Source organism: Alligator mississippiensis, chromosome 4 (assembly GCF_030867095.1).
Source record: "Alligator mississippiensis isolate rAllMis1 chromosome 4, rAllMis1, whole genome shotgun sequence".
In the NCBI taxonomy this organism is placed as follows: Eukaryota; Metazoa; Chordata; order Crocodylia; family Alligatoridae; genus Alligator; species Alligator mississippiensis.
Genome location: NC_081827.1, coordinates 171,352,748 through 171,365,391, shown reverse-complemented (window position 1 = coordinate 171,365,391; position 12,644 = coordinate 171,352,748). Strand labels below are relative to the sequence as shown.

Sequence of the window (12,644 nt, the reverse complement as noted above, 5' to 3'; positions counted from 1 at the left end):
GATTTGGGTCAGAGGAAAGAGATGGAAACTATACAGCACTCATTCCAACATTATAGTAGCTATAGAATTGATTCATTTACTATGGGAAGGGAAAACGAACAATGGAGCAGCCCTTGAGAGAAGGGAAGGATAGGACAGTTACCTACTCACTTCAGAGTTTATAGCCACCAGGATTATGGAGCAAGAGATGCCTATACAGAACAAGTGCTTTTCAACTATGGCTAATTTAAGTGAAAGAAAATGTAAACATGGATGGGATTTTTGAAAATGCTTAGCACTGACCCCCATGGAAGCAAATTTACTGTCAATTTAAATAGGAGTAGAATTAGGCCAACACTGCATGCTGCTAAAAATTCCCAGAAGCAAATAGCTTGACAGAAAGATGCCCTTTTAATATATAGGTGCATATGAAACACAATGCATGAGAATAAAATTGCTATTTGAATTGTAAAATCATCTAAGAATGGATATGTTACATTTTCCAAGGAAGCTTCTGAGGCTGCTACCAAATAGTCTTTTGGTTGTATGAAGATAACTCTAACAAAAATTCAAGAGCCTCTCTTCATGTTCAAGTTTCACTTAAAGATAATCAAATGCAGCAGAGTCAGAAGCAGAGTCCTGATTTTTTTTCACTTTATGAACAACACATCCATTATGCAGTTGTATGTATGTGTATCTACATATTTTTAATAATTCTAAGATCTATAGTCTCTTTTTCACAGTAGTATTTTTTTGTGACTGAAGGCACCACTGGTATTTGAAGCAATGTCCATTAATGTATCACAGAGCAAGTCTAGACCAGGGGTGGACAATTATTTGGGCTGGAGGGCTACTTAGAGGGAGTTTAGGTAAGCTGTTGTGGACTGGGTCAGGATCCCCACTCCCACCCCATAACCATGCACCAAAAATCCCTAAGTGGCCCTCTGGCCCAAATAATTGCCCACCCCTGATATAAGGGCAGAGAGAACAAAGCTTAGGGGAACCTAACCTTTGTTTCCCACTTCCCCCTGCACCCTCTTCCCTACCCCAAGTCCCCAGCATGCGACTGGGCCAGTGCTATGCTGTATTCTTGTGTACTGCCTCAGGCCAGATGGGCACAACTGGCACGGCTGCTGCCTAACCCAGGGACTTGGGGCAGGGGAGGAGGTGCAGGAAAAGTGGGGAAACAGAGCATGGCACTGGCCCAGCTGGGCTTGGATGACTTGCAGCTATTGGCCCCCTTCCTCCACCTTGAGTCCCTGGTACACGGCTGGGTCAGACAGGAGCCATGCCAGCTGTGTCCACGCGGCACAAGAAGTGCACAGGAACACAGTGTGGCACCAGCTCATCTGTGCGCCAGAGACTCAGGGCAGGGGAGGGGGTGCAGGGAGAAGGGGGCTGGGAGCTGCAGGTTACCTGGGCCTGGCCAGGCTAGTGCCATGCTATGTTCCTCCCCACTCCCCAATCTCCCTGCACCCGCTCCCCCACCCCAAGTCCCGGGCACGTGGCTGGGTTAGACAGGCAGAGCTGGCTCCTATGTGGCCTGAGGCAGTATGCAGGAACATGGCATGGCAGCATGTTAGCAGCACCCACGTGCCTACCAGGCCCCAGACTGGCACAGCTGGGATAACCTGTGGCTCCTGGCATTCTTCCTCTTACACCCTCTCCCTTACCAGTAGGGGGAACCTTACCTGAGCTTTGACTTGCCAGGGGCCTGCTGTCTGGTCTGCAAATGGCCACAGGATTGGAGCAGTGCAGACAGTCTTGCCAGGCAGAAACCTGGCCAACAGCTCAGCACCCCCTACCCTGGAGGTACACTGGGGGTTGGGGGGCAGGACAAGGCTGGTTGGCTCAGGAAGGGAGTGAGTGGCTGTTGCTGCTGCAGCTGGTTGAAATGGGGAAGGGAGAAGGGTGAGAGGCACCTAAAGCCAGGGCAGCCAGATACAATTTTCCTTCCAAGGAGCAGCTGCAGGCTGGATAGAATCATTTGGCAGGCCAGGTTTGCCTTATGGGCTGTATTTTGCCCACCCCTGGTCTAGAGTACTGTAGAGTATGGTGAAAATGGTTATGCAATACTAGCACTCCTGCTTGCTAGCACCATTTCCCTTGCTTTTCTCTGCCACCAAAGGCAACACTAATAGACAAAGTCCCAAAAGACACTACACTGTACAAAGTTAAGATGCATTGGGATGAAAAATTGCTCTGGATAAGACAAAGCAAGGACCTGAACACAAGTGGACCTCTTTTTAGGCCAGCCCACACAGTATGAGTGACACGTGCACCCAGACATGCATTTCCCAGAACAGTTTGAAAGGTTGTTTTCATTCCATGTTGTGGTAGAACAAAAATGTCTAGAAGTCATCACAAAATGGAACTGCTGCTCTTCGGTCAGCTCAGATTTGTTTTTTCCAGAGCTCCCAGATTAGGTTAATTGAAAACTAAGTTGTCTTTCTTCTATCAGTTTAACTTTATATGATGCTTGATAAAGTTACACAGCCAAACTTCACAGACAATAGCCCCATCAGCAAAATCAAGTTGACACTTCCTTAAGCTATAATGGATCTACAGCCCTAACAAGGTGGGGGGAGAACCTTGTTTACAACATTATAGTAATGGGCCAATTATCTCAAGGGAAGGGGGGTGGGAATGCGAGGACCAAGCAAATGTTTAGTAAAATCAGCACTATTTTTCTGGGGTTGTAATTGTATCCTAACTCTTTCCTTATGCCTTGGTACTAAAGACCAAGTAATGATGTTATTCTCAGGATACTGAAAGAGAAGGGACAGAGCCACATAATTCCAAGCTTCTTTTCTGCGTTTTCCCCTCTCACGCAACTTTTACAAACTAAATTTGAAAAAAACTTCCTGTAAACTGAGTCATTCTAATAGAAAGGAAAACATCTGGGATTAATTTTGGACAAGTTCTAGCGCTCATGAAATTGGCCAGAACAATTCTCTATTAGAGAGGAACAATGTATTCATTTTCAAGTGATATGACATGACAGAGGCATCAGCAGTGCAAGCTGGTTACAGGAAAAGGGATCATTGGTTTATGTCATCGTATCCCATTGGCATCAGCAAATAACGAGAACTTGCTGCAAGCCCCATGTGCTTGCTTATGCTTTCATATCAAAAACAAAGGGGGATATTACAGTTCTCCAGACTTTGGGAAAGACAAAGCAGGAAATCCCACAGAACATACCATGGACATTACCATGAAGTCGTATATGTAGATACCACAGTACTGGGGCTATAAAAAAACCCAAAAGCAGAATAACCTTTTACTGTAAGTCTGGGCTTAGCAATAGCATGAATGAAGGGAAATAAAAAAGGATAGAGAGCCTAAGCTAATAAATGATCCCATCTGTACTTTTTTGAATCTGTACTTTTTTTTTAAAATGTCTTCTTGAGCTAAGGGGAAAAGAGGGCTACTGCTAGCCTATACATAGGATATATCAGGCCCCTACTACGTATTACACTTATGGCATGATTAACCAGTTAATCACATCTTAAGTTGCAAACTAGACACAGGTTAAAGCAGGGGTGGATAAAATATGGCCTGTAGGCCAGATCTAGCCCACCGATTGGATTTAGCTTGTGGATGGTGCCTGCCAATTGATTGATATAGCCTGTGGCTGCCCCAAGGGCAGCCTGCGCTGTACTGCCACCCATGCAGATGGCCCCAGCCCTAGCCTGTGCACAGTTCCCCTGAAGGGCTCCTCCTGGTGCAGGTGCAGCCACCCAGCTGCTGCTCAGCTCCCCCTGCTTCCAGCAACTCCTCCTCCTCCTGCCCCTGCTGCACCACTCCAGGGAGGGGGGAAACTGCAGCTGGGTAGCTCCTGCCCCTGTGCACCGGGCTTCAGCTCCAGACTGCCTTCCACCTGCTTAGCTGCCTGCAGGGGGCTGCTCATCACACTGGGCAGGCAGAGTGAGTAGAAGGCAGCCAGGAGCTGGAACCAGAGCCCTGTGTGTTGGGACAGGAGCTGCCAGGCTACAGTTCCCCCCTGCCTGGAGTGGCGCAGCAGGGGTAGGAAGAGGATCCATTGGAGGTGGTGGGGAGCAAAGCACTACCTGGGTGGCTGCAGTCCCACTAGGAAGTTGTGTGTACTGGACAGGGCTAGGACCATCTGGCAGGAGCGGGCAAGAGCACAGCACAGCATGGGCTGCCCCAGGTGGGCTCAGCCCCATGTAGAGCACCATGAACCAGTTGGAGGGGGAGGGCACAGAACACACCTGCACTGCACTGCCCCAGCAAGCTCTGTTGCATGTGCCCCCTGCCTCCTCTCAGCCCCTAGGTTCTGAGATCCTAGCATCCAGGCAGCACCCCCACATAACACAACATACAAGAGTTAGACTTTATTTTGAGTACTGCAATTGACTCTATATATACACTACTCAAAAAAGCACAATCAGGACAAAAGAGATTTTTTTAAATAAAATTAAAATGTTAGAGTAGATGTTTGATTTTTAGCATGATTTTATCTATAATTTGTTAAAATGGTATCTTCTAAAAGATTGTGTGTACGGCCCTTGGCAGTTCACTAAAACTCATTAAGTGGCCCTCCAGCTGAAATAACCACCCACCCCTGTATTAAAGCACAAATAGCATCATAAAACAAGGAATAAAAGTCACAAAGTCATTCCACAAAAAATATGTAATAACTTTGTGGCTGATTCCTAGGATGCATTAACTGAATGCATAGCCACATGTACTCCCATGACTGGGAGCCCAGATCAGCTGACAGGGCTCCCAGCTACAGGAGCTTAGTACTTGCCAGTGCAGGGGGAGGACAGGATCCTGATTCTAGGCTCCCCCTGCACCAACAGCAATGCATGATAGGATCTGATGTATGATTCCACAATCATGCCTCCTGTGATTGTGTGCATCGCACATCAGATCCCACCATGCCCTGACCATGTATGGGGAGGGAGGGAGGGAGGGGGGGGCTTCGTTCTGACACCTGAATAGGCAGTTACCCATACCTAAAATATATATATTGCCTATTTATTTCCTGCTTCATTTCCCATGTCAATGCTAGAGTAACAAATCCAGCAGAAAGGAGCAGGCCTTGCATCCGTCAAATTTGTGGTGCTAATTCTAGATCAGTGATTCTCAACCAGGGTGCTGCAGCACCCAGAGGTGCCTTGAGATCAGGATGCTATGCAACGTTAGCACTGTTACATGTGCAGAATGGGTCACAAGATAAACCCAGAAGTTTAAAATGGGAATTCATAGTGTTAAAAACATTCTGACCTGTTGTAGTCTTCCCAAGTTCTTTATAGCAAAATAATTGCCCTATTACTTTTCCATAAAGTTAAACTAAGAGATGGAATTTTCCAAGGGGTATCTGAAGCCTCTTGAACAAATGAAGAAGGATGCAAGTAATTTTGGGTGCTTTAGTTATTTGGGGAAATTAATTGCAGAGAAAAAAAAAAAAAAGAAGCAGAGTTTGTATTTTCCAGCAGGTAGAGAGAATATATTTTCCATGTTGGGTAGATAGATAAAGGATTTTCATGTGAAGAAGTTGGCCACCAATTTGAATAAATTGAGTTTTAAAGGGTTTGCCTCAACTTATTTTAAATCCTAGGACAGGGCCACATATGGACAAGAGAAGCTAGCAAGTCTCCCCTAAGTCATAAGATTTCATTTGGCTGCAAGGCAACAGCATGTTAGTGTACAGAAATCAGTTAGTCTAACCTAAATCAGAATTCACTTTCAAGGTTGCTTGCAATCGCACTGAAAACTGCTCCCCTCTCTGGGGCAGCTGACGCTTTTGGGTCAGTAACTTTTACTTGTACAATTTCTTGTTGTGATGATACCATTAGATGAGACGCAGCAGCTCACTCATGACACTTTCAAAAGTAAATAATTTAACATGGTCCTTCATCCTACGTAGAATAGCCTGCATAGCAATTAGGATTGAATAGGCTAGTGGGATCCCTGCAAATTGTTATCAATTTAGACAGGTACAGAGATGCAGATTCTGTACTGAGGTGTACCTAGTCCATGTTATTAGTTTAGTTTCCTTTTACTTTATAACACATAGACAAGCTGAGTGGCCCATTTTCTTAAAAGAGAAGTGGCTCAAATCCCTTCCCAGAGACTATATAATTTCATTTAATTATCTATAATATGGGCTCTCTATAAAATGCGATTACCCTGCTGCATAATTCCTCTTAAAATTGCTGCAGAATTAAAGCTTGAGGATTTGATCTTTCACTGTAAAAAACTGAACGGTTCAGTTCTTCACTGCCTTGCACCTTAAAATAGTTACCAACACCCCTATAAATCATATACATACAGTATTACCAAACTACAGAAATAAACCATTCTACCAGGTGCTGGACTGTGTCAATTCAGGTCTTCAGTCCCCCACACTTCTGCAATTATAAACACAATCTTAAAAAAACCAAACCTTCAGCAAACAGGTCAGTTATCTGTCTGTACTGATCAACACCTTCATTCAGGTATGCCAACTCTGGAATATAATGATTATAGGTTTGGTGTCACTATTAGTTTCACTGACCATTATAGAAGAACTATCAAGCTAATGCACTTATCCAAATAAAAAAAATTATGTAGAATGCTGTTTTATATGGTTACATAAAAACCTGCAGCATTTTTTAAGATTTAGGGCAGTAGTTCTCAACCTTTTTAGACGCAAGGCATCCCCTGCATACCTTTTGTGAAGTGAATAGCACTTCATTTCAAAAACTGATTTATTAGTGTTTATCCTTGCAAAGGGGCCTGGGTGATGCAGGCAGGGGAAAGGCCAGGAAAGGAAGCCCGTATCTGTGCTTCTTCCCTAAAACCTGCTCATTTCTTGTGGTTATCTCCTTATCTCAGGGCACCCTTCAAAGGATCTGGAGGCACCCTGGGTGAAACCTGGATTCAGGGACAGATTAAGGTAAATTCTATTTAATTTGATTCACCATCCTAGGAGGAAAGGCAGAGCCAAACAATTCCAAGATTTTCTGCATGACTTGGCAGTAATGTGTTGTCTTGGATGGTGGAGCCTGGCTTTTAAATGTTTCACTGAAACATGTTAAATAAAAGAACACAGATAAAACACATTTTTGCTTATTATAAAAGTAATAAGATTTAAGGAAAACAAAAAAAATGTAGCAGCACAGAATAATCTTTGTAAAAATCCTGATCTCTTAGACTTCTATTTAGCCACTGAGATGTTCATAGCATTTTTCTCATTGGGATGAATTATCTAGGACAGTTCCTGAGCAGCACATACATAATTTATCTCAGACTGTTGGGGAAGTGATTATATTAATAGTGAAGAGGATATTGAAGCCTCATGCCTGTAAAGATTTGTATTTGAAAATACATTTTTAATAAAAGAGACTAAGGGCATCATAACCAAGATTTCCATCTTGTCATGGATAATTGTACCTGTCTGCTGATTCAGGTTTATTATACAATTTTACTAGGCCAGCAAGAGAACAAATGGCCTGTAAATTCTCAGTATTTGTATTGGCCAAGAGTTCCATTTGCATTGAGGTCTTGACAGTGAAAAAACAGCATGGGCTACACCAGCTTCACAAATACCCACCAATCCTGACCTACCAAGGAAAAGCAGTGTGCGCCACACAGGAATATGGCCAAAAATGGGACTCTGATATACTGAATCAGAGCATCTCTTGAGCAGCTCTGTCCAGTAGGGGCACCATACCTCTTCCCATAGTGGAACTTTAAAAGGTGACTATGGTGTTCTCCAGACAGTGAGGGGGAAGGGAAAGGAATACATTTTACCTCTTCTATACCAACATGGTGAACTACAGCAATTGTTTAACATTTTCATTATAGAGAGTCAACATATCTGTTTACATTGAACCAATTAAAATGTATGAATGTAGTTAAATGGGAAAAGCTGGACAATAAATTATCTGATGCAGAAAATCATTATAAAAACCTACAGCTATCATAAGATAACAAATGTCTTCCAAGCCAGACAGAGCACCTGTCATCTTGGTTAAGAAGAATATAAAATGGCTTATAGAAATAATAAGAAAAAAGAATGCATCAGGTTATAAGCAAAAGTAATCTGTACTAAGTGGTGGGAAAAAAGATTAAGTTTACTTATCCGTTGTAAACTCCATATTTCAAGATCAACTATTAGTCTTCTGAAATCTCATGCTAATATATCTACTACCCAGAAACAATTACATTTAATAGCAGAAATAACTCAAGTAATAATTCTATAATAGGAAAAAGCTTTCCTTTTTTAGCTTATTCATTAGGCTGTTGATGAATATGATCCTTTGTATTTAAGTGGCAAAAAACTGAGTTACTCTAAGGCTTGGTCATGACAACAATGACAATCTGGAAGGTAACTCCTATTACTTCAAAACACATGCATCTCAATTTTGTCAGTCATTCTGTAATCATCACTTCCAAATTCCAAACGTTTATCATGACCATTGCACTGTACATAGCTGAGAAAGTAGCTCATCCATTCTATACATGCATTTTCCCAAAATTCTTATAAATAACTATTTACAACGTTAGAGCAGGAGGAGCAGTATGACAGGTTTTGAACCCATCTTTATAGACAATCACTATAAGAACATTTAAGCTTAAAAAAAAAAAAAAAAAAAGGTTGAGAATACCAGATTTTCTTTTCTTTTACTGGTTATAAACTGAACATAATTCAATGAATGTAGAAATGTTACAGAAATGAGTTACGTGCCAACAAACTGGAATAAGGTAAAACAAAACTTGGCTCAAAAATCTATACAAAAGGCAAGTTTTTTTATTATCACAAGAAATGACTGTAAGAGTAAAGGACATATTGTGACCTCATCAATTAGAGGAATTATAAAAGGTTAGTGGCCTTCCTAGGAGCAGAGACAATTGAAATACTCTGTTCTAGGAAAACACAGGAGATGGCTGTCAAATTCATCTTCCACTTGCCCTCCCTCTCAGTACAGGAAGGTTCTGAAGAAGAACTTAAGGGAAACTGTTCCAGAGAATAGTATGAGAAGCAGAGACCAAAAGGGTTCAATTTTCCCTCTTAGTCTTCTTGCTCTTTGATTTTCTTCTTCTTCTTCTTCTTCTCTGAACTCTGAAAATTAAACAAAAATATTGATATAAGCAAACAATAATAGAACAGATAACAAAGCACAGCAGTATGCACAAGCAGGAAGAAGGCTCATGTTTGAAGGGGCTTAGTAGGCATTAACAGTCATTAGGGACACACATCACATTAATTTCCTTCCTTAAGACTTCAAAAAGTATGCTCACAAAACTGTTAACCTTGGGTTCATGTAATGCAAAACAGGGCATGATGAAGCCTGGAACCAAATCAGGGCATTTAACACTTGCAAAACAAGACACTCTCCTCCTAAACCCACATGGGAGTAAACTGCCAGCTATAACATCAATCTGTCATTTAGGTTTTGCCACATATTTCAGAACTTGGCAGAACCAGAGCTGGTTTGTAACTCAGGCTATGGCCACAGGAACATTCTGAATGGTACCATTTACAATTCTAGCCTACACTGTGCATTACGTGCATTTACATTTAGGTGGCTGCATCATCAACATTCTCAAGCCTTCTGATCCACAGCGCGCACACAACGATTTTAAAAAAGTCATCTTTTCTCCAGTTGCTGTTCCTCCATCCACTGAAGTACTAGAGAGCTGTGGGATTTAGGCCACAGAAAGAAAGATAAAGAATTTTGGGATTCAGGGTTCCATTGGGGGCTGCAGTGGAGTTGGAGTTGCAGCCTCGGTGGTGCTTCTCTTGGCTCTGCCCCTGCTTGACACTGGGATTCAAAAGTGCTGTGAAAATGGTCTGGATGCTGTGCCAGGACTGCAAAAGTGGAGGCAGCCTCCATGATTTAGGTAGGTCCCTACTTATAGCTCTCAAAAATGTCTTATCCCCCACGGTGGGAGAAACTGCTAGCACAGGGGTAGGCATGGCACACAAAGGCATTTTGCTTGGCATGTGTGCATCAGGGTAAACAATGGGGGGACCTGCAAGCGGCCTGAACCTTGTGGCAGTGCAACCCCAGCCCCATTGGTGATGCACAGGGGGTGCACACAGGTGCATGTGCACCCCTTGTGAAAAGGCACAGCTGACACTGCCAGCAGCGCCTGTGGGCTGTCGCTACTTGCCACCCTCTGCCCCCTCACCGGGTGGTGGAGGGGTGTGTGTGTGTTTGCCACTGGCTGACGCTGCTGACGCCATCTGTGGGTGGTCGCCAACCGCTGGTCAGTGCTCCCCCCCACCCGCCCCCCCAACAGTGCCGTGGCCGCCTGAGGGAGCTTACCGTGCCCCCCCCCAGTCTCCAAGGGCACTTGGCATTCATGCCTAGCCCCTTCCCTGCCACGACGTACGTACACACTCACTGCCAGCAACAAGTGCACCTCAGGGCAGACAGTGGGCAAGGGGTCAGGGCTGCACTGCCACAACAAGGATTGGGCCTCTCCCAGCTCTCCCCCGCACCTGCTCCTGGCATGCCAACATCTTACAAGTTGAGGATGTGGATGTTTTTGGAGCTTTGCCCAAAAACGCTGCTGACCCCTGTACTAGTAGCTCACAACTTTAGCTAGCATGGGTGCCCGAAACAGATGGAAGGAAAATCCCCTTTTAAAGAACATCATCTACTTAGTACTTCAAAATTCTGCAGCTAGATCCATTCAGTGGCTGCACACAACTACCATTTAGGAGACTAAAGGATTCACAGCACCATGTACTTGCACTCCAGCTTGAGGGGTGCAGGAATCCTGACTAATTTAGAGATGCCTCATTTGTTCTGGAGGATGCCCTGCCCAGTCATCTCAAAGAAAGGTGGCCATTACACCAGGCTTAGAAGGTGGAGTTGTAAGTCTGGGAATGGGATGTAATTGTATGGAAGAAGAGGAAAAGATGTTTTACTTGGAGACGATCTTGAATTTCTTATATTTTACTTTCTAACTTGAGCCTTCTAGTATGCTACAAGACCGAACATTACAAAATAAAATGAACAAAGGAACAAACAGCCCTCTCCACAGAGCTATGGGTATTCCCCCTCTTCCCCATGTTTTGGGAAGAATATCTTCCTGAATTGTACCACAGTAAGCATTTAGAATAATTCCCATCTCACCTCAACTTCTGTACTAGTGCATGGCTCCTCAGCCAAAGCGGCCTCTTCCTCAGCTCTATGTTTTTTCTCTTTTTTCTTTTTCTTCTTTTTCACAACTTCGCCTTCTTCTGCATTTGCCTGTTCTGTACCAGGGAGAAAAGGAAAAGGAGATGATATCAGTGCTCGTGAATATTTTACAGCAGAAGGATAGCTTGCATTCTCTGCTTGAGGCTCAAACACCCCAAATAGATCCGCATGCCTTTACCACTTATCAAAGTACTTCAACTTGTTTTTGAATTATCCTGGGGGCACAGTCCTTAACAGGAGAGGTCTTCCCCAGCATTAGGAGTTTAAGACTATTTTGACCACAACTATAATCAGCTGAAGGACACCAAAATCCAAACACAAATTCACTGAGCCAGTAGCAGATTTCAACTGAGTCCAGCATCAAGATATAAGAAATATACCAATGCCTACACATTAAAGATAGACAGGAATACTTTAATAACAGGTGGACTTACACAAACAGAAGTATTTGCAATTAACATTTCAACATTTTGCTAATGTGCAAGACTGAGCAAACCTAGAAATACGTCCCCTGTTCAGACAGAATAAAGACAGGGACATATACTGGATATATAGTGAAAATTCTATTTACTAAAAATGACCTATAGGATGCTGGCTAGCCCAGGTACACTCTTGCCTCTCTAATTTAACCTTTCATAGTTCATGACACCAGACTCTGGAATAGACTCCCCAGGGGTCGGGAGTGAGGATGTGTGCAAGCACCTACCCTGAAGATCTTCAAAAGGAGACTGCTGGGTCATTTGACCCCAGCAGTCTTTCCTGCCCAGAGCAAGGGGTTGGACCTGATGATCTCACGAGGTCCCTTCCAGCCCTAAACTTCTGTGAACCTTATTATTCAGACCCATCTTCCAACAGTTATCTTATCAGAATACACAGGCAAGTACAGTATAAGTTACTACTAGTGACAACAGAACTTTAGGAACCTGCAGATAAGCAGAAATTATTGCTGATCTGACACCTTATGTGGCACTTGTGCTCCAACTGGCACCCTACCAAATCACATGTTTTGCTTAACTAAATCAGACTTGAATACTAGGTTCCATAGTGTCACACCTTGCTATGCATAAGTTCAGGATGCATCAATCAATTCTTCATCATCCACAGAACTGGCATGCTGACACCAGCAGCATCTGTGATGCTGTACAGATGCTGCCAGAAATGCAACTTGAGGAAACAACACTTCTCACAACACTCTCCAAAAAGTAAAAAGAGAATCTATTTTGAAAGCATAGGAGAGCTAACACATTAACACCTGCAAAAGATAAAAGCAAGCCTCACACACAAAAAACCCAAGTGATAATACACGACCTTCTATTAGTTCTGCTGCAATTTCACAAATTTAGATCCTCAGAGTAACAAACAAGACACAGAACTCAAAAAGACTGCATCAATATCTACCTCAAGTCCAATCTTAAGACAAAAATAGCATAGGTAAACAAAATGTTTGGCTTTGTCTACAGCAGAACACAGTTAATATCTGCACTTTTCCAACATAAA

General features: G+C 43.2%; 1 protein-coding gene across 1 annotated transcript in view; it reads right to left on the bottom strand.

Moving 5' to 3' along the window:
* Window positions 1-8,590: 8,590 nt before the first annotated feature.
* The window catches only part of NOP58 (NOP58 ribonucleoprotein), a 43,904-nt gene continuing 39,850 nt past the window's right edge, over window positions 8,591-12,644 (bottom strand). The window contains exons 14-15 of the mRNA XM_006273500.4: window positions 11,082-11,203; window positions 8,591-9,055 (exon numbers count right to left, since the gene is read on the bottom strand). Of these exons, the coding sequence (XP_006273562.1) occupies window positions 9,005-9,055; window positions 11,082-11,203 (173 nt within the window). The 3' untranslated portion in view covers window positions 8,591-9,004. The remainder of the gene's footprint in view (window positions 9,056-11,081; window positions 11,204-12,644) is intronic.